The sequence below is a fragment of the Eucalyptus grandis genome, chromosome 4 (assembly GCF_016545825.1).
Source record: "Eucalyptus grandis isolate ANBG69807.140 chromosome 4, ASM1654582v1, whole genome shotgun sequence".
In the NCBI taxonomy this organism is placed as follows: domain Eukaryota; kingdom Viridiplantae; phylum Streptophyta; class Magnoliopsida; order Myrtales; family Myrtaceae; genus Eucalyptus; species Eucalyptus grandis.
Genome location: NC_052615.1, coordinates 30,751,722 through 30,771,319, shown reverse-complemented (window position 1 = coordinate 30,771,319; position 19,598 = coordinate 30,751,722). Strand labels below are relative to the sequence as shown.

Sequence of the window (19,598 nt, the reverse complement as noted above, 5' to 3'; positions counted from 1 at the left end):
CGAGCCCGACCTCGCATCGGTGGGGCCGGCGAGCCTCGCCGTGGTGGGCGGAGTCGCCGGCCGTCGTCGCCGAGGTCGGCCATGGCCATGGCGGCGACCGGCCAAAAGAAGAAAAAAAGAAAAAAAAAAAATGAAAAATAAGGAAAAATAAATAAGAAAATAAGAAAGAAAATAGAAAAAATATTAAAAAATAAAAAAATTATACAAATTTACCAAACGTGTTTTGTTTATTTTTATTCTCGGAACAAGTTTACCAAACGCGTTTTTGTTCAAAAATTGTTTAGGAAGAAACACTTTTTTCTATTTGTTTCGGAACAATTTTAAACGAAATGTTCAAACGCGTAGCTTAGTTTTCATGTACCTTAATGAGACGTCGACTCCCTAGGTGATCTTAAGGGCACATTCCCTCAATATCGGCCTAGTGAATTTAGGATTTAACTTCAATGGGGCTTGAAGTTGAGACCACCAAAAGAGTAGCAGATTTTATTACCATGTCAATTACAATTTTTTTTTTTTTTGTATATTCTATTTTGAATTATCATGGATAACTCCTAAATCAAGCTCTTCCATAAAGTTCATGAGATTGATATGATTGACACATGACTTCATTATCTCCAACAATCCAACGTTAGAGAGAGATTTCTCAATAGGGCTTTAGTATGGACACATGTATGATAAAGAAGTATATAATCTCTATCAATTCAATACTTGAAATACCAATTTGATCGACATAGTGAAATTGCATCAGGGGACAACATCAAGATTTTCATTTTAAAGTGTCAACATTAATGCATGTAATTATCAAATAACATGTAGATACTTATATTAAAAATGGTACGCTGCAATTCACATACTTGTCTTGCAGAAGTTCACATTCTAATTCTCTCTGCTCAGCTCCTAATCCCTTTTCCTCATTTTTAGATATTGAGCTCATTGTTTTATAGCAAAGACTGGTCGAAATTTCTAAGCAGAAGGGCCTGAATGATGGATAATTGCCAAACCCATTAGCCGCTCTCTGATGATAAAGCTCTCAAGCACTCGCACGGTAAGAAAACTCCTCTGGTCTGCAGCAAAAACTTGTATCTTTGCAATGGTAAAAATTGTTGACCGGTTACAGATGAGCCTCTGTGCATTGTGGTGGCTTTATCTTCGCTCTTGACTTGACTTGGAGCCAAGCCAAGGACAGCATTATCAAACCCCATCTAATATTCGATCAACTAATCATGTAGAGACACCTGTTGGCCTCTCTCCGCCAATCCCTAGCCACGCTCGCCCCTATATAAACCCTCGTGCATTTCTTCATTACCCACCAAGCTACTACACAAGTACTATAGCATAAAGAGATCACACAAACCCAAGTTCTGAGCAAACCCGAAGCATGGCTCGCTCCCATGCCATTTGCATTTCCTCCGTCCTCTTGCTCTCCCTCTTCCTCACTTGCGCCAATGCTGCCACTTTCGATATTAGGAACAATTGCCCCTACACGGTCTGGGCTGCGGCGGTCCCAGGAGGTGGCCGACGGCTTGACCGAGGCCAGTCCTGGAGCCTGACCGTGAGCCCCGGTACGAAACAAGCCCGTATCTGGCCCCGGACTAACTGCCAATTTGATGCGGCCGGGAAGGGCAAGTGCCAGACTGGCGACTGTGGCGGCGTCCGCGAGTGCACATCCTACGGCCAGCCCCCAAACACCCTGGCCGAGTATGCGCTGAACCAGTTCGGCGGCAAGGACTTCTTTGACATCTCCCTTGTCGACGGCTTCAACGTCCCCATGGACTTCAGCCCGACCTCCAACGGGTGCACCCGTGGGATCAAGTGCACGGCCGACATCAATGGCCAGTGCCCTGCCCAGCTGAAGGCGCCCGGCGGTTGCAACAACCCCTGCACCGTGTTCAAGACCGACCAGTACTGCTGCAACTCCGGAAGCTGCGGGCCCACAGATTTCTCCAAGTTCTTCAAGGATAGGTGCCCCGATGCTTACAGTTACCCTAAGGATGATCAAACCAGCACTTTCACCTGCCCTGGTGGAACCAACTATAGGGTTGTGTTCTGTCCTTGAAGTAAGAGCGGAATCGTAGGGAATACTCTATAGGAGACCCTATGCCGAAATAATGGTGCTCAAGTTAGTTTGAGCTAGTGTACTTGCATGAGTGTATTGCCTCAAGCTCCTCTATGTATGCAGCTGAGGCAAGAACAAATGTTTAAGGAGTTGAATAAATGAACATCTATCTACGCTGTTAATCGAGCAATTTACATGACTGTTTAGTATTCCCTTTTCTTTGGGTTGTCCATAGCTATCTCGCCTTTTTCTTCTTGGGATGTTGGAATCGAGAGCGTGCAGAGCCAGGGCGACACTTGGATAAAAGAGACTATTGTTTGTAGATAAATAATAAAGGCTTCAGGCCGCAATCGTGTAAAGATGGGTTTTACCACTTGCTCTACTTGCATTTGGAAGATTAAACCACCGACTTTGTTTCAAGATAATTTACGTGTATCGCCAACTTTGTCGTTTGCGAGATATCATTTTCATAGCACGTATTCGAACAATGCTTATGGTGTTGAATGAGACAGGCATAGATCCTAGGTAAATGCAAATTGAGCAGAGGGTGCAAGAAAAATACTCCTTGCAAATTAATCTATTGTCCATTAGAGTTCCACGTCTCACTTTTAAAGGCAATCCTTTAAGGAGATATTGAGAGAAAATAATTAAAATGTTCAAAAAAAAAAAAAAAATACTTTATGGGAAGAGCTGCAGAAAATGTTAGGATCATCAATAATTGTTAATTTGCAACATTAAAACTCATCAAAACTTATGCTATAAGAACTAATACTTTTATGTTTTTTGGTTGAACACAAGTAATAGTATTGATTGATTGAGGCAAGTACAAACCCTAATGGGAAGCAAATGAGTGGAGAGTGCAAAAAGAAATACTCTTTGTAAGGAGAATAATAAATCTACTGCAAATTAGAGTATTATGTGTCATTTGTTAGGGATAATTCTTAAGAAAGAGTTTGTTATTACAAATATACGTAGGAAAAAAAAGTCTATGTGGACAATTCTTGATAATTTGGTATATAAAAGGAAATGAGAGCACCTATAATAGTCATTCAAGATGGAAAGAGGAATTATTCGACACATACATAAAATCCACAAGACTTAGTCAATGTCGTCCAACTGGGGAAAAGATGCTCACAATGGACCGACTTTCTCGATTCTGCTGCATGAGAAATTTTGAGCAATCTTAGGCTCCATTCGTTTCACGGAAAATAATTTTCAGGAAAACGTTTTCTGGATTTTCTAGCGTTCGTTTCATGGAAAATGAATTCATTGGGGAAAATGTTTTCCATGAAAGGAAAAAAGTCTTCTAAATTAGGGAAAAATGTTTCTCTTTTGATCTCTCTTATCTCACACCTCTACAAATCCTCACTTCCTCCTCCCCTTTGTTCTTGATGACAATGAGGGAACAAAGATATGAAGCAATTTTGCCCGGATTTAAAGGCAAGTTCATATTTGATGGATTTATAGGTCGGTAAGTGATGCATGCCTAAGTGGTGAAGTTTTAGAAAATATTTTTCTTATCGAACATCGAAAAAGATTTTCCGAAATATTTTCAGGTTTTAGCTGAATACCAGAAAATATTGTCATTTTCTTGGAAAATGACTTCTAGGAAAATATTTTCCGGAAATGGCTCATTTTCCGCGAAATGAATGAACCCTTAGTGCTATATGACTGGATTGAGATTGGAACTTTTACATGGGTATTCAAACAATTTATTTAATTAATTAATCAATGAGCACATGGTCAGCAATTGTTGTTGACCATGTGCAACGCACATCACATGTGCGTGTCTTTATATATATATGGCATTTCAAATTGTTTGTTGACACAGACAAAGTCAGGGAAAACCTCTGAAATTATTTCAATATTGGACCTTGGATATATAATAGTTTCGAATAGAATTTCTTTAGAAAGAAGATCTTTTGTCTCATGGTAGCCTGCTCCAGTTCCCTTACGAAACTTTCATTATTGGGTTAGCCATATACTTCACATGTTTCTAGCGATTCACATGGTATCATCAAATGATACAAGTCTTGGATAAGAATCTACAACGCACTAGAACGCCATTGTTGATGATCCTTTACTCCGACAGCATCTAGGGTTCCTCGAACAATGTGATATCTCACACCGGGTAAATCCTTAACCCTTCCCCCTCTTACTAAGACTACAGAATGTTCTTGTGAATTATGGCCAATACTAGGTATATAAGCAGTGATTTCAAATCCAGGGGTTGATCGTATTTTGGCAACTTTACATAAGGCAGAGTTTGGATTTTTTGGGGGTGATAGTAGAAAAGTTGACAGATAAGTCACCCTTACTGCCACTCTACAGAACTGTACATGTCACTTGAGCATTCCTAGTCACACAGGAAGAGAGGTCAAATGGCAAGGCAAAGATCTAAACATTTGATTGGGGGAAGGGGGCAACGCCCAATATATATATGGATCGATTAATTATTTTTCATTTATTTAATTAATTAATCAATATGCACATCACATGTGCATGTCTTTTTAATAATAATAACTAAAAAAATTACATGGGAAGCTTCGTGCATGAATGATCGCAACGGTTCTTGATCGTCCCACGATCGGCAACCGTTGTTGATTCGAGAAGTTTTTTTTTTTTTAAATGCCACATAAAAGATTGCATAAGCAACGGTTGCTAAAAAGAGAAAAACGTGTGTGTTTTGTCTGTTGGTACGCAAGAAGAAAATGGATTCTCTCTCATTCAAGTCGTGGCAAAAACATCAAGAATACGAGAGGATTGTCTCCACAAGATTGCTAACACAATCATAGTGGTGATTATCTGAAAGTTCTCTCTTTCATTCGACGTCTTGGTAGTATGTTTGAACTAGAGGTCCGACGTTTGTAGGGCTCGAAGTAGGGTTCGAATTGAAGAACATCTGAACCAATTCATTTAAAGTGCACTTCGAGAGGTAATTTGTTTAACTCCTTTTATATTCAGATTTTTGATTAAAACGCACGAACAATTTGTTCGGAGAATCGTGTATAGAAATATATCATATTTGTTTCTACTGTGTTTTTGTTAATTTTACCTATACATGATTCATGAAACCCTAATATTGGTATCTAGTTCAAACACACCATCAATGGGTGTCGAATGGAAGAGAGAACTTTCGGATAATCACCACTATGATTGTGCTAGCAATCTCGTGGAGACAATCCTCCGTATCCTTGATATTTTTGCCACAGCCTGAATGAGAGGGAATCCCTTTTTCTTTCTCACGTACCAACACACAAAACACACATGTTTTTCTCTTTTTATCAACCATTGCTCATGCACTCTTTTATGCGGCATTAAAAAAAAAAAACTTCTTGAATTAGCAACGATTGCTGATCGTGGGATGATCAACAACCGTTGTTGATCGTTCATGCATGATGCTTCGTGCATGATGGTCAACAACGGTTGCTAACCATTATGCACAAAGCTTCCCATATTTTTTTTAGTTATTATTATTATTAAAAAGAAATGCACATTTGATGTGCATTGCGCATGGTCAGCAACAATAGCTGACCATGTGCACATTGATTAATTAATTAAATAAATGAAAAAAATAATTAATTGATCCCTTTTATATATATAAAGGACAAAATCTTTATGTGTGTATTTGGAATATATTAACATATATTCACTTTGGGCATGTGTGTGCATTATATGCATGTAGGCTCATGACTATAATACAAATTAAATTAAATCTCATTTAATTTAATTTCAGGTCAACACAATTCGATTGCAATAATTGTAAACGCATTTGCAACATTATTTCTCTCTTGTTCCACGTTATCCTAATAGTTTATGGTATGTGACATCCCTAGGTTCATTACTAAGCTGATAGTAAGACTTGTATTAACACATTAGTACTCCCAAAAGAATTAATTGTCTCGATTAATTTTTCGATCCTACAAGCCATGATTGATAGGGGTGGGCATGGTCCGGGTTGGATCGGTTCACCCCTTAACCCTAGGACCAACTCGCATAGTGTTGGTCCTCAAATTTTAGGACTGAGGTCCGACCTTATTGAGCTTGGGACCGAGGACCAGACCGACCCAATGGGTTCGGTCCGGTTCCAAGGTCAACCCGAGACCAATTGATAATTTTTTATTTCATTTTTTATACTCCTTAAAAAGGCGATTGAGGACCAAACTAACCCAATGGGCTCGGTCCGGTTTCAAGGTCAACTTAGGACCAACCAATAATTTTTTATTTCATTTTTTGTACTCCTTAAAAAAATGATTGAGGACCGAACTGACCTAATGAGTTCGGTTCAATTTCAGGGTCCAATAATTTTTTATTTCATTTTTTGTACTCCTTAAAAGGGTAATCAAGAACCATACCAACGCAATGTGTTTGATGATGAGTGAGGTTAGCTAAGAAAAGCAAACGGTGAGGGTCAAGTGGGGTGAGCATTGAACAGAATGAGTATCGAATGTCAAGCGGAAAACAATAAGCCAAGCGAGCATCGAGCATCGAGCGGCGGCGGCATGAGTGACCCAAAGCGAGTGAGGCAAGTGTTAAGTGGTGAGCAGAGAAGTTGTTTCTTTCGATTTTGGCAAATTGAAGAATAAAAAGGCAAATAAAATAGAAGAGAACAAATACTAGAAAATGATACCATAAGGAGCTGTTTATGCCTTTTTGGATGCCATGAGGACTCCTCACAAAAACATTTTTCTCCTTCGTAAATTATGAATATTAATACTGTAAAAGATATTAAAAATCTAAGTTATTAAAAAACAACGTAAAATTATTTAAACTCCTCACTAAAAGAGCTGTTTAATATTGTTGATGTCATTTATTTAAGGTTTTCTCTATATAAAAAATTATAAGTAATATTATATATATACATTATAGTCAGGGTTGGTCCAAGTTAGACCGACCTGGAACTCTCATGACCGAGGATCAATTCGCACAGTGTTGGTTCAGAAATTCTAGGACCAATGACCGACCTAATCTCCTTGGGAACTGGATTGGGACCGACAGGGTTGGGCCGGTCCAAGGTCGGTCCAGGGTTGACCCTGGACCGATGCTCACCCATAATGATTGACATCTAGCAATATGTCATGGCTACCCAGATAGTGTGATTGTTTTAAGAACATAATGAACCTGTCAGCTTTGGTTACAGTGTAATTCAATCATTCTGTCTTACTACGTCCCGATTGAACAAAAACCATGGAATATTTGTCAAGTCACCAATTTGATCATATGCACAAATCTAATTGACATGCATTTTATTCAAGACATAAATAATTTATTCTCGATTACAACCTCGGCCGAGGATTTCAATGCATTGTCATAATTAGATTGCATAGGACATTATTATTATACCTTGCATGTAACAAGGAGACAGATTCCATATTGCGTACCCCTGCAACTTCATATATGAACAAACTATGACCATCAAGTATAAAGACGGATCAATGACCCGGCATTACATGCACCTGTGAACCATAGTTGTTCGACACACAAGTTAACACTGTGCCTCAGGTCTAAGGATTATTTACACAAGACCAAAGCATGAACAATTAGACATTGACCACGCTAAAAGCTTTCATGTCGCTAATCGTTCCATATACGTCATGTTTAGTGAATTTATTTAATACAAACACTCGTGTTCTAACTCAGGCATCACAATATCCAATGACTTGCGACTCATCATTCCCTTAAGTATCCAATACTTAATGGTGAAGTTAAGAACAAACTGGTCTCAACAGGATTACTAATATCCACTTAATAATCTATTGACCGGGAACGATTTAAAGATTTAGTCTAACTATGAACTCATCATTTATATTCTTAACGTCTCAAGAATAGGTTTAGTTGCAATTGATCGTATGGAATCATTCGTAAATATAAAATAATTGGACAAATGAATAAATACGTCACTGAAATTAATTAAATAATAATAATGATAGTACAACTAAAATCCCTAATGTATAACTATTACATGGTAGCTTTAGGGCATACATCCAATAACAACACGAAGACCTAACATAAAATTAAATAAAAGGAAGCCTAATTTTCTAATAAAGCATCAATTAGTGGTGATTGTGCATATCGTAAGACTAGTTAGTGCATTTGAAATCACAATATTTACTTATTTGATTATTTAATTATTGCTCTTAGAACACTTTTTCATAGAACCCTAGACAATTAAACCAACTCATGAGTAAGTACGTCTATGATATGTGGCTGCACAAGTTTATATGGGTATTCTAGTATGGATCTAGTCAATGAATGTGCTCGCTAGGTTGTGCTCGCTAGGTCACTCGTTTATCAAATCTAATAAGAAAAGCTTCGTTTTTTTTTTTTTTTTTTTTTTTTTGAATATATTGATTACACATGACACAAGAGGGATGGTGCTTTGAAAATAACAAACATTCTTTAGTTGGGTTTTAACAAAATCCATATGAAATATCGACAAATTATACCTAAAAAAGTTAAATAATTAACATGGTGTCGTTGATGTAAAGTGTATTCGGTACTTTATCCTTTAAATGGATGTGTTAATTATTATCTATTCTCAATGATCATATCATTAGGGAAATGAGAATGCCGGGTAAATTTTCCATGCACATAATCAAATCGAAGAGAACTTGCTGTGTTTAAATTCGAAAGTCTCGACATCGACATTTTTTAGATCCTGCACTGACGCAAGATTCAATGGTCCGACGTCGACAACCTTGAATCCGACGACCGACAAGAGCGGAGTTAAATTTTTGGCGCACGTAGTCATGGGTGGGAAGATGAGCCCGAAAAATTGATGTCGTGTGGTCACGGGTTTCTAGTTTCTATTGACAACATGTGCTTTGACTAAATCAAACTGAGTAGTTCCTCTCTCAATCTCTCTAGTCCTCGGTCCTTACGCAGCCACCGTGAAAGACGCGTATATCCATTCGTTGACTCGTGTTTTGTCACCCATTTGAAACCAACGTATGCTCTGAAATTTCCTTGAAAGTTCGCTGGCATGTAATTTCTTGCGCCACCCTTCCAGTGGCCACCCTTCCAACTTGGAAGGGGGAGGTGAGGGTTCAAATCCCTACCTTCTCAGGGGATGGGAGGTAGGGACGCATAAGTTTCGAGAGTGGGTTGCGACTCCCACGCCCGCTAGAGGTAGGGCATAAGTCTGCAGTGAGTGTAAAATAGGCGTAAGTAGGACTGACAAAAAAAAATCTACATGGACCCCCTCCATGCGAATCAAAATAATCAGCAAGTGGAGCTCAATGGAAAAAATGTCTCTTCTTCAAACGGTTCTAGCACTCGTGTCCCGGTGAGGTGTTCAAGAACCAAGATGATGAGCTCAATCCTCGCGCCTCTGTCCTTAATCTTGTCCCTTTTGCTTACCCTCTTCCTCACTCCCATACATGCAGCTACTTTTGTGGTTGTCAACCAATGCACATACACTGTTTGGCTGCGGCATCACTGGCGGTGGGCGCGGCTCAACCACGGCTAGATGTGGGTCCTATCGGTGGCCCGAACACGACCTCGGGCGCATATGGGGTAGGACCAATTGCACCTTCGATGCCAATGGCCAAGGCTGGTGCTAGACCGGCAACTGCGATCGACTCTTGGATTGCTCGGGCTTTGGGAGCCTGCCCACATCATCGTTGAGTTGGCTTGTTCAACTACTTAGATTTCTTGGACATTTCGCTCATCAATGGGTTCAACCTTCCGATGCTCTCAAGGCCCATCACCGGCTCATGCAGAGGGATCAGGTGCTTAGATGACATCAACGGCCAGTGCCCAGAAGAGCTTAAGGCCTCCGGTGGGTGCAACGATCTGTACATAGTGTTCAAAACTACTTGGGCCCTGAAGGCTCCCGATTGGTGCAACAATTCGTGCATAGTGATCAAAACTATTTAGGCCCCATTTGGTTCAGCTTTTCCAATGGACTTTGGGCCCCTAAAACTCCTTAGGGAAAATTTTAAGGCGTTTGGTAAGTATTTTTGGAAGTCCCTCGACCAAATATTAGCATTGGGAATGCTGAAAGCTCAATGCAAGTTCGAACCTACTTTGAGCTTTTGGCATTTCGGAAATGTAGTGTACTGTTCATCCGCGTCACTGTTCATCTTCTTCTCGTTCATCTTCATCTTCCCTCGATTTGCCGCCTAAGAGTCAATTTTCTCCGGCAACTGCCACCGCCGCCTAAGGGTTATGTGTCTCCGGCAACCATCGCTTGGGGTGGCGTGACCTATGACTTAGGCGACGCCACTTGAGCGCTCGACAATCAAGTGGCGTCGCTTGGCTCGCATGAATCAAGCGATGCCGCCTGAGGTCACGCGACCTCTAGTGGCGGCATTGCTTGAGGTCTCAACCTCGAGGCCGCTATATTTGGCCTTTGCGACCTTAGGCCCCCATATCGGTAGTGCGGAGGCTAGATTTGGCCTCTATTGCCTCAAGTTACCATATATGATTGTTTGAAGGCCAGATCTAGCAATCCAGAGGCCAGATCTGGCCTTTGTGACCTCAAGCCGCCGGATTTGGTAGTCTGAAGGCTAGATCTAGCCGTTTGGAGGCAAGATTTGGCGGTTGGCTGGCGGCTACCAACGGCCGACCTACACCGAATTATATTTTCAGATTACAAAAAAAAAAAAAAAAAAAAAAATAGCAAAAGCCCTTTACAAATGTGTTTTACCAAACGGTATTTATGTTAAAGCTATTTTCCAATGCTATTTGAGGTTACAATTCACTAAACGGTGTAGCATTTCGGAAAACTCCTTCACCTTAAAAGGTATTTGTATCTTCTCAAAGTCATTTCCCCAAAACCAAGCCAAATGGACCCTTAGTATTGTTGCAACAATAAGTCTGAGAGCGTGGCTCGACCACTTACTCCCAATTCTTCAAGAATAAGTTCTCGGATGCTTACACCTACCCACTTGAAATTTGCGTTTGGGAAGGCTTTTGGAAAAAGCCTTTGAGAAAATGCAAACATCTTTGAGTTAAATGGGTTGTCCAAAATGCAAATGGTGTTTGGTAAATTGCACTTGGAAAAACTACATTTACAAAGGACTTGGTAATTAATAAAAAAAATAAAAAATTATCAAAAAAATAAAAGAGTTCGCCGTCGAGGGGCAGGAGGCCGCCAACGAGAGGCAGGCAGCCGCCGGCGAGACCCGGAGACGACCGGCGAGGGCCGCCAAGGGTCGGCGACCTCCTGGGCGAGGGTCGCCTAAGGTCGGACGACCCTCGGCGACCCTTCGCCGAGGTTGCGTGACCTTGTGACGATCGACGCGACCCAGATCTAGTTGCCGGAGGTCACGCAACCTCGCGGCGACCAGATCTGGGTCGCACCGATTGGTCGTGCAACCTCGCGGCGACTAGATCTGGTCGCGGTGGTCGCGCGACCTCTGGCGACAGATCCGGGTCGCACCGATTGGTCGTGCAACCTCGCGGTGACTAGATCTGATCGCAGTGAGGTCGCGCGACCTCCGGCGACCAGATCTGGACAACATCAATCGAGCGGTGAGGGCCTCAAGCGCTAGGTCGCGAGCTACTGAGTGATGACGGCGTCGGGCGGAGGTGAGCGACGAGTTAGCGGTGACGCGGCCGTCAAGCGAGATCGGCACGGCGAGCTTCGCGATCTGCTGCAGGTGCGGTTCGAAAGGGGCAGCGGTCCGCTTGGGTTCAAATCTGGTGGAGGCGCAGTGGCGGTGGAGCAGAGAGGGCTCGCGGGTCGCCGGCGCGGGTGGTCTTTGGCGCGGTCGAGGGAGGCGGCGTCGCGGTGGTCGGCGGCTCGGGTCTTTGGTGCGGGTGGTCTTTGGCGCGGTCGGGCACCCCCGGCGGTGGCTGCGCGAGCAAGGTCTCCATGAAGAAGATGAACGGTACCCAAAAAGAAGAAGACGATAAGAGGGCAAAACCGGAAAAACGAAGAATGAACGAGGATAATTTAGGAAGAAATTTTTTTAGCCCCTCACCCTCGGCATTTTCGGCATCTTTGAAAGCCCAAGGTGACCCCCACCTGCCTTGGGCTTTCAGCCTCCAAGGCGACATTTTGCAAAGGGGCTTTAAAATTTCTTTGCCAAACACCCCATACTTAGCCCAAAGATCCTTGGGGCTTCAAAGTAGCCTTGAGAAGCTACTCCCAAACGCAGCCTAGATGTACCAGCAACCTTCACTTGCCTAAGCGGTACCAATTGTGAGGTCACATTTTGCCACGGGGGGCCAAAATTTTACGTAGAATAAGAATAATGTTGGTAAATAAATGAAATTAGCTTATGCGCTCAATTTATAGGGTCTTACTCTTCACTACTTTATTAATAGCATTGGTAACGATTTATACGAATGAGACAATAATAATCATAATGCAAGTTTGGCTTCCTCTTGTTTCTACCTGCATATTATTATCAATTCTATGGTATGCTGTCATTATATCCTCTAAATAAAAGAGATCGCCCTTGCAATTTAGGAGATTTGATAAGTTAGTCATGACTCAATATCAGTTCATGTTTCATGAAATGATCACAGTGAATCCAAATTCTAGTGAAGAAAAATTTCCTTTAACCCTGTCCGCTAGCCTTTTCTCTTAATTGTTATTGATCATAGGTGGACGACGAATGGAATATTATAACTTGAAGATTCGAATTCCTCAATTAACGAAAATCTGATATTTCCATTTTCAATACTTAACCCTCATGTTAATTAATTCACTTTTTTGATGCATTTCAATTGTTTTGGCCAAATAATTTAGTATATCATATTTCTCTTTTAGAGCATATCATAATTTGAATTGAGCCATCTCCAAGTGAAAAATTTGATGGTACAAGTTTGTCTCTATGGGTATGTCGAGACATGCACATGTTATGATTACACATTGATATGTATTAAATATACTTATTCTATTTATCGAGTTAAGTTAAACGCCATGCATTCACCTAGTAAAAATTTATACTTATGTGTGTCTCACTATTTTTTAATATGTGATCGGAATAGATTGTTAGAGCTCAGCCTATATAACAATTTCTTTGTTACAATAATGCCAAATGACGGAGAAGATAGTGTCGATATTTTGAAAGTGTCAATTGATTATCATATGATGATTGTGAGCGTTGCTAGCATTTATGTTCGTGCATTTTGTTGAGCAATGTTGGGCATACTCGAAGAGAAATACTATTGTTACCAACACTAATTTTTGTCGAGTTTTAGAGGATGACAAGCAACTAAAGATTGAAATTGTGTATTTGCTTTCATATCATTCAATGCATAATTATAGTCCTATTTATAAAACAAGAATTCTAAATGAATTTGGAAATAAAATATACACAAAAGATTCCATGATACGCGATATCTTGATCTTCCAACAGCATATTGATCAAGATCAATTAGGATCAATTGGTAAAACAAGAATTTTGATTTTCCAATGCATAATTATAGTCCTATTTATAAAACAAGAATTCTAAATGAATTTGGAAATAAAAATATACACAAAAGATTCCATGATACGCGATATTTTGATCTTCCAACAGCATATTGATCAAGATCAATTAGGATCAATTGGTATCGGCAACCGTATCTTCAACACTCCCCCTCAAGCTTGGCGGTCTATACACATCAAGGACGCCGAGCTTGCTTAGTAGATACAATTTTTCTTTAACATAAAGCGTTGGTAAAGATGTCTGCAAGCTGTTCTATTGTCCTTATCCCTCTTATCTTGATTACCCCATTATAAATCTTGTCTCTGATGAAATGACAATCAACCTCTACGTGCTTTGTCCTCTCACGAAAAACTGGATTTATTGCTAGTTTGAGTACAGTATCATTGTCAGAGAATAAGATAGTTTGATTCTTTTATCCATACACTAAGGTCTTGGGGTAGGCCTCTTAACCATACTATGTCGCAACTAGTCTTCGCCATTGCTCCGTATTTTGCTTTGATAGATGATAAGGAAATTGTCGCTTGTTTCTTTGTCTCCCATGAAAACAATGAATCTTGAAATTTTATACAGAAACCTGTAACAGATCTTCTACTCATGGGGCAAGTAGCATAGTCCATGTCACAGTATGTTGCCATCTTCATGTTGCTATTTTGTGATAATAATATTCCCAATCTCGGACATCCTTTCAAGTACCTTACAACCTTCAATGCCACATTCATGTGAGACTATTTTAGGGCGTGCATGAACTAGCTAAGGTTATGCACAGCATAGCAAATTTTGGGTCTGATCATGGTCAAATAAATTAGTTTTCCAACAAGTTTTTGATAAGCCGAAGGGTCTTGAAGTAAAGGATCCTTGTTCATGGGTGACAATCCTTTGTCATACTCAGCTATTGTCAATCTTGTATTCTGTTCGATTGGAATGCAACTAGTTTAGATCCCGACAATCTTGCTTTTGATATGATCTCCAAGACAAATTTGCGTTAGCTGAGACAAATGCCCTTATTTGACCATGCAATCTCTATTCCAAGGAAGTATTTTGGAGGTCCCAAATCTTTAATGTGGAAGATAAAGTATTTCTTGAATTTATCAATGGCGGATGCATCATTCGCCATAATGAGTATATAATCTATATATAAGTAAATAAATTGATGATGTACATTGTCTCCGTTTAAACCAAGTATAGTTGTGCCTGGATTGCTGGAACTTTGCAGCCGTAAGTGCATTAGTGAATTTGGCATACCATTGACGAAATGCTTGTTTGAGCCTATATAAGGATTTACGAAGATGACATACACTATTCTCCCCCTGTTTGCGTAACCCTGGTGGAGGAACCATGTAGATCTCCTCAGCAAGAGCTCCATGGAGAACAGCATAGTGGACATCGATCTGATGGAAAGGCCAATCATGGATAGTAGCAATAGAGAAAATAAGACCGAATGGTGACTTTCTTTGTGACTGGTGAGAAAGTTTCCATATAGTCAAATCATTCTCATTGTGTGAATCCTTTCGCCACTAGTCTACCTTTATAACGCTCAACAAATCCATCAGCTTTATACTTGATCTTGTATGCCCATTTGCAGCCTATGGGTCTTTGATGGGGTGGTAGAGGAACAAAATCCCAAGTTCTATTTTCCATCAATGCACCTAATTCATCCTCCATTGCCTTTCGCCAGCGAGGATCTTTGGTGGCTTCCTCATAAGAGGATGGTTCCTGCAAAATTCTGCTAATGCAACACAAATGTTCAACCGAAAGATGATCAGAACTTAAATAAGAGGATACAGTGTATTGTGTACCAAATGTGTCCACGAAAGAGCAAACTATAATCCACTGTCCATATCGGTGATCGGATGGTGCGGCCTGAATGCTGAGGATTGGCTAGTATAGACGGAACATCATCCCATGGTTCAATAAAAGTATTACTTGGCGAAGTAGATGATTCTGGAGATACAAAAGTCTTACACATGACTGGTGATGGATTATTGGATGCGCCGTTATCAATATTTGGTGTAAGACTTGCAGCAGCATTAGGGGATGCCATGGAAGGTGTCATATGAGGAAGCATAATTAATTATCCCTTTGGAGAATCAATTTCACTTAAGAATAGATCATGAGATGAAGTCAAATCCTCTTGTTGATATGAAGATAATTTGTCTTGAGAGTGAAAAATATCCTCATGAAAGGTGATGTCTCTGCTGACAAGAACTTGTTCAGTCGATGGATTAAGAACCAACTATCCCTTTTGAAGAGTTTTTTTTTTTGACAAATCCCTTTTGAAGAGTTGGATACCCAATAAATACACACTTGAGGGCTTAGGGATCCAGCTTGTCCCGAGGATCAACGGTAGACACATGTTTCTGGGTGTCTTTGTTGTGTGTCTACCGTTGATCCTCGGGCATGGAGGTGATGATTGTTTGGACACTTGCCAAAGAGTAACTTGAAAGGAGTCCTTTCATTAAGAATACGAGATGGCATCCTATTGATCAAGTAGGCTGCCGTGACCACACAGTCTCCCCAGAACTTTTTCAAAATTGAGGCTTGGAATTTAAGGGCTTGAGCAACTTCTAAGAGATGGTGATGTTTTCTTCCAGCAATCCCATTTTTGTTGGGGAGTAAATGTGCAATAACTTTCTTGAAGAATTCTGTTGGAGAGAAACAATGAAGAGCAATCGTGAGTGTAACAACAATGGGGGACCAGCCACTGGTAAATCGTTAATTATCTTCAAGTTTTTTAAATGTACCTTCCAGGAAGAAATTTTGCGACTTGTGCCCACTTATTACCATAAATATGGTGCCTGTGAGCAAGAATGGATTCCTCTTCTGCTGTCCAGGCAACATTCTTTACTAAAGGATCGAGATGATTAGTCCACCTACAGTAAACAGCTCCTTTGTCACTAATACTTTATAACAAGAAGACAAACTTATGTATAATTAATTAAGAACAATAAGTACATATTTACATTTTTCAAAAAAGGGTCTCAATCTGGTAAAGGGAAAATTAAACCGAAGAGTGCCAATATCACGGGTATACAGTTCCAGTGTACATGCTGTTCATTCAATAGAGACTGACAGCTCACCTTTCTCGGCACTGCTTGCCTGTGCGACCAGGAAAGGTTTTTGCAATCAGCGACCATTTGCAGCCGTATCTCTTAACTGAATTGATTAAAAGATCATCTTCCTGAAACAGAAAGAGGAAGCAAATCATTTTGCTTTCCCTGACAGTACACAGTATCATAACAACAAATTACTAAAGGCTCAGATATTTGACATTACCCCCTTTGTCCAAGACCCTTTAATAAGACGAGGATCTAGAACCTTTAGCCAGCGAAGCAAGCACTGACTATCTGTCTTACTAGGGACACATGCAGCTGGTGACACATGAAAACAACCAAAGCATCAGCCTTTTGCTGAGTGCAAACTTATGTGTATGGAATGGAATCACCACATCATTTACTTCACACATCTATTTTTGTCAACCATATTACTGGAAAACATTGGAAAATGTTGTAGTTATTTGGAGGTGCTTGATTCCTGAACAAGAAATCTCCACTTAGCACAGCAGGAATTCACAAAATAGTCTGAATATGTTGAAGCTATCATGCTTAATGACACCATCATATTACGCTTAATCTAGTTCTGACGATGGATGGCCAATTACGTATCTCTTGATGGTCCTGCCCCACCAAAATAAAGAACTAGCAATTCTTTGTGCAAAAAATCAAGTAAATCTTGAGGGAGATGGAGGAAAGAGTCACACCGACCTATTGTCTTCCAATTCTTGCAATTGAACTTCTGCACCGCTGCAATAAGAAATCTGTCCTGCTCATATCAAATTGCAATGTAGCTGGAGTTAGAAAGCTTCAGAACTCTTCCGGAAAGAACATGTTGCATGGCAATACACAGTTGAATAGGAAAATTCTGAGAAAGAAGTATGTTCTGCTGTCATATGAAAGTTGGAGGGAATTAAACCCTTTACAGTAACAACAGAGTAGCCCAATCTGCTTGAATATGCACAATTGGTATTCCCACCCTAAGCTTTATCTGCCTAATTGGTCTATCACCTACAGTAAAAGGCTTTATACTTAACACATCTTAACATACTGAAGATTCAAAATGTAGCCGTTCCAAACTAACCTCTTCCTTTGTCCATCTTCCTCTTGTTGAATGCCTAATTGGACCAATTGCCCTCCTAAAGCCAAAACAAATGCCACATTAAAAGGGAACATCAAGCACAATTCATTCAAGATGCAGAAAAGTAGTTGATCTAATATGCTTCTGAACAAACAACTTATGTGCCTCTGTTATTGAACAATGGGTTATATCATGCTGATGCAAATAAGTCACAAGTATGCACCTCAGTTTTTATTGCATGCTGATTTTAAATATTAATGTCTAATTAACTTAATCACAACTGCAGTCAGAAGGTTTTGAACTTACTACATTACTGAACGATTACCAAAACAAGAGGTAGGACTGATATAAGGCCTCGGAAATTTAAAAGCAGAGTAAAACCTGGAACTGTACGATAAAGTGGACAGTGATTTCTTAGGATACGAGTCGCAGCTGCCATTGAAAAATGATGGACTCGCCACCACATCGTATTCCTCCTTAACTCTCACCATGCTAACCAAAAAAAGAAGGCACGACAAAGTAAATCAGCATGAGATCAGGACAAATGACACGTCAAAGGAAACAAGAACTGACGAAAAACCAATCATGCGAAATCACCCAAAGTTCCCAAGAGCACAAAATCAGCGCCAACGCAAACAGAAGATCGCAATTCAGACCAAGTGATCATCTTTCCCCGACTCCTTCGACACGTATCAACCTCCAAGGCTTTGCCATTAACATCTACTGCTTAACTAACACATACAGATTTATCCGCTCACGACAGCGAAGCTCACGAACACGACAACGAAGATACTAAGGATTCCGGCGGAAGCAGCAGCAACAAGATTCTACCCATTGCTCCACTTAAGGATCAAGACCCAACGAGAAAACCCAACTCGCGGGCAACAAGTCAAACTTCACCGCGAGTTGCTTCCGCTACCGCCTCCACGTTGTCGTGGGTAAGGAAAAACACACGAAACAGAGCCGAGCATTACCCAAAAACGAAAAAACAAAAAACCGCAACACGTTCATGGACGAAAAGGAAGACGAACCTCGAAGAAGGAATTCCTCGGGTTTTTTCGAGAACGAACTGCGGCCGACGAGGGGGGACACCGAAGGCGAGCTGGGGAAACCACGCGAAACAGCTAGAGATCGTCACTGGAAAATGGGGGATGCGTGATCGCAGAGAGCATCGAGAAAGCCCGTATATATATGTGCAGAGGGAGGGGTGGAGTTCAGCGGGAGAAATCGGAGGTGTTTTGGGTTTCAAAAAACCGATCTTTCCATCAGCTTCTCTGCGAAGCTTTGTGGGAGAGGGAGAGAGACAGAGACAGAGTGAAGGTAGAAGCTCGCGCGAGACGCTGAAGGAGGAAGAAGGAGAGCGAAAACATGGGGGAGTTGAAGCCGTCGCGAGGTGGGGGCAAACGATTACTAAAGTTTGGCCACACTCTATTGTCATTTTTTTTTTGGGTACTTTTTAATTTATTAAATATAATCCTTAAATTATTTCAAAATATTGGATATAATTATCCATTTGATGAAATAACAATTCAAACATTATTTGATTATACGAAATATCTTATATAAAGTTTCTCTTTTGGAATGATAGATTAATACGATATAAGAATATGTTACCGTGAATTTTATTTTTGTATTATCTTCTTCTATATGTGTTTTTTTTAACCCTTAATTGATAAAATTTAACCGATTGAAGGGCATGTCGGCAAATTATAATGGGATGAATAAATTACTTAAGATTTCACATGGCCACCTTGGGTGAGTCTATTTCTGCTTGTAATCTACGGCCAAGCCTTAGTGACAATCTCGTTTTCGAACAGTTAGGGCCAACATCATCTCCAATTCATTTCCTCAATATAGACTAGAGGCGAATTTCGATGGAGCCAGATTGATCAGAACCAATGATGAAAAACATTTTTCAATGCACAATCTAGATTACTAGAAGAACTTGCCACGGATTTGAATTCATTATGTCGTATGGAAAAAGAAAATTTACACAAAAACTGAATAGATAAACGAAAACGGTT

General features: G+C 40.4%; 2 protein-coding genes, 1 long non-coding RNA gene and 1 pseudogene across 3 annotated transcripts; 2 read left to right on the top strand and 2 right to left on the bottom strand.

The window, feature by feature from the left end:
• The first annotated feature begins 1,316 nt into the window (after positions 1-1,316).
• LOC120292827 (thaumatin-like protein) lies at positions 1,317-2,250 on the top strand. The gene has a single exon (XM_039311270.1). It carries the CDS (start codon positions 1,379-1,381, stop codon positions 2,054-2,056), a length of 678 nt encoding a protein of 225 aa, XP_039167204.1. The 5' UTR covers positions 1,317-1,378; the 3' UTR covers positions 2,057-2,250.
• Positions 2,251-9,362: 7,112 nt separating this feature from the next.
• LOC120292613 lies at positions 9,363-9,934 on the top strand (annotated as a pseudogene).
• Positions 9,935-15,559: 5,625 nt separating this feature from the next.
• LOC108959080 lies at positions 15,560-16,622 on the bottom strand. Its single transcript, XR_001986587.2, has 3 exons — positions 16,521-16,622; positions 16,185-16,313; positions 15,560-16,085 (listed from the first exon to the last, which is right to left on the bottom strand). It is a non-coding gene; the product is annotated as an uncharacterized LOC108959080 (long non-coding RNA).
• A 355-nt stretch (positions 16,623-16,977) lies between these two features.
• On the bottom strand, positions 16,978-18,893 carry LOC120292688. Its single transcript, XM_039310996.1, has 4 exons — positions 18,606-18,893; positions 17,956-18,066; positions 17,578-17,632; positions 16,978-17,262 (listed from the first exon to the last, which is right to left on the bottom strand). Exons 2-4 carry the CDS (start codon positions 18,063-18,065, stop codon positions 17,098-17,100), a joined length of 330 nt encoding a protein of 109 aa, XP_039166930.1. The 5' UTR covers position 18,066; positions 18,606-18,893; the 3' UTR covers positions 16,978-17,097.
• Positions 18,894-19,598: the final 705 nt, after the last annotated feature.

Excerpts from the sequence above, each read along its gene's own strand:
- LOC120292827 (XM_039311270.1), top strand. The coding sequence starts at position 1,379 with ATGGCTCGCTCCCATGCCATTTGCATTTCCTCCGTCCTCTTGCTCTCC.
- LOC120292688 (XM_039310996.1), bottom strand. The coding sequence starts at position 18,065 with ATGGTGAGAGTTAAGGAGGAATACGATGTGGTGGCGAGTCCATCATTT. Across the intron at positions 17,633-17,955 it reads ACTTTATCGTACAGTTCCAG|GAGGGCAATTGGTCCAATTA; the intron begins GTTTTACTCTGC and ends TTTTGGCTTTAG. Across the intron at positions 17,263-17,577 it reads GAAGATGGACAAAGGAAGAG|GACAGATTTCTTATTGCAGC; the intron begins GTTAGTTTGGAA and ends TGATATGAGCAG.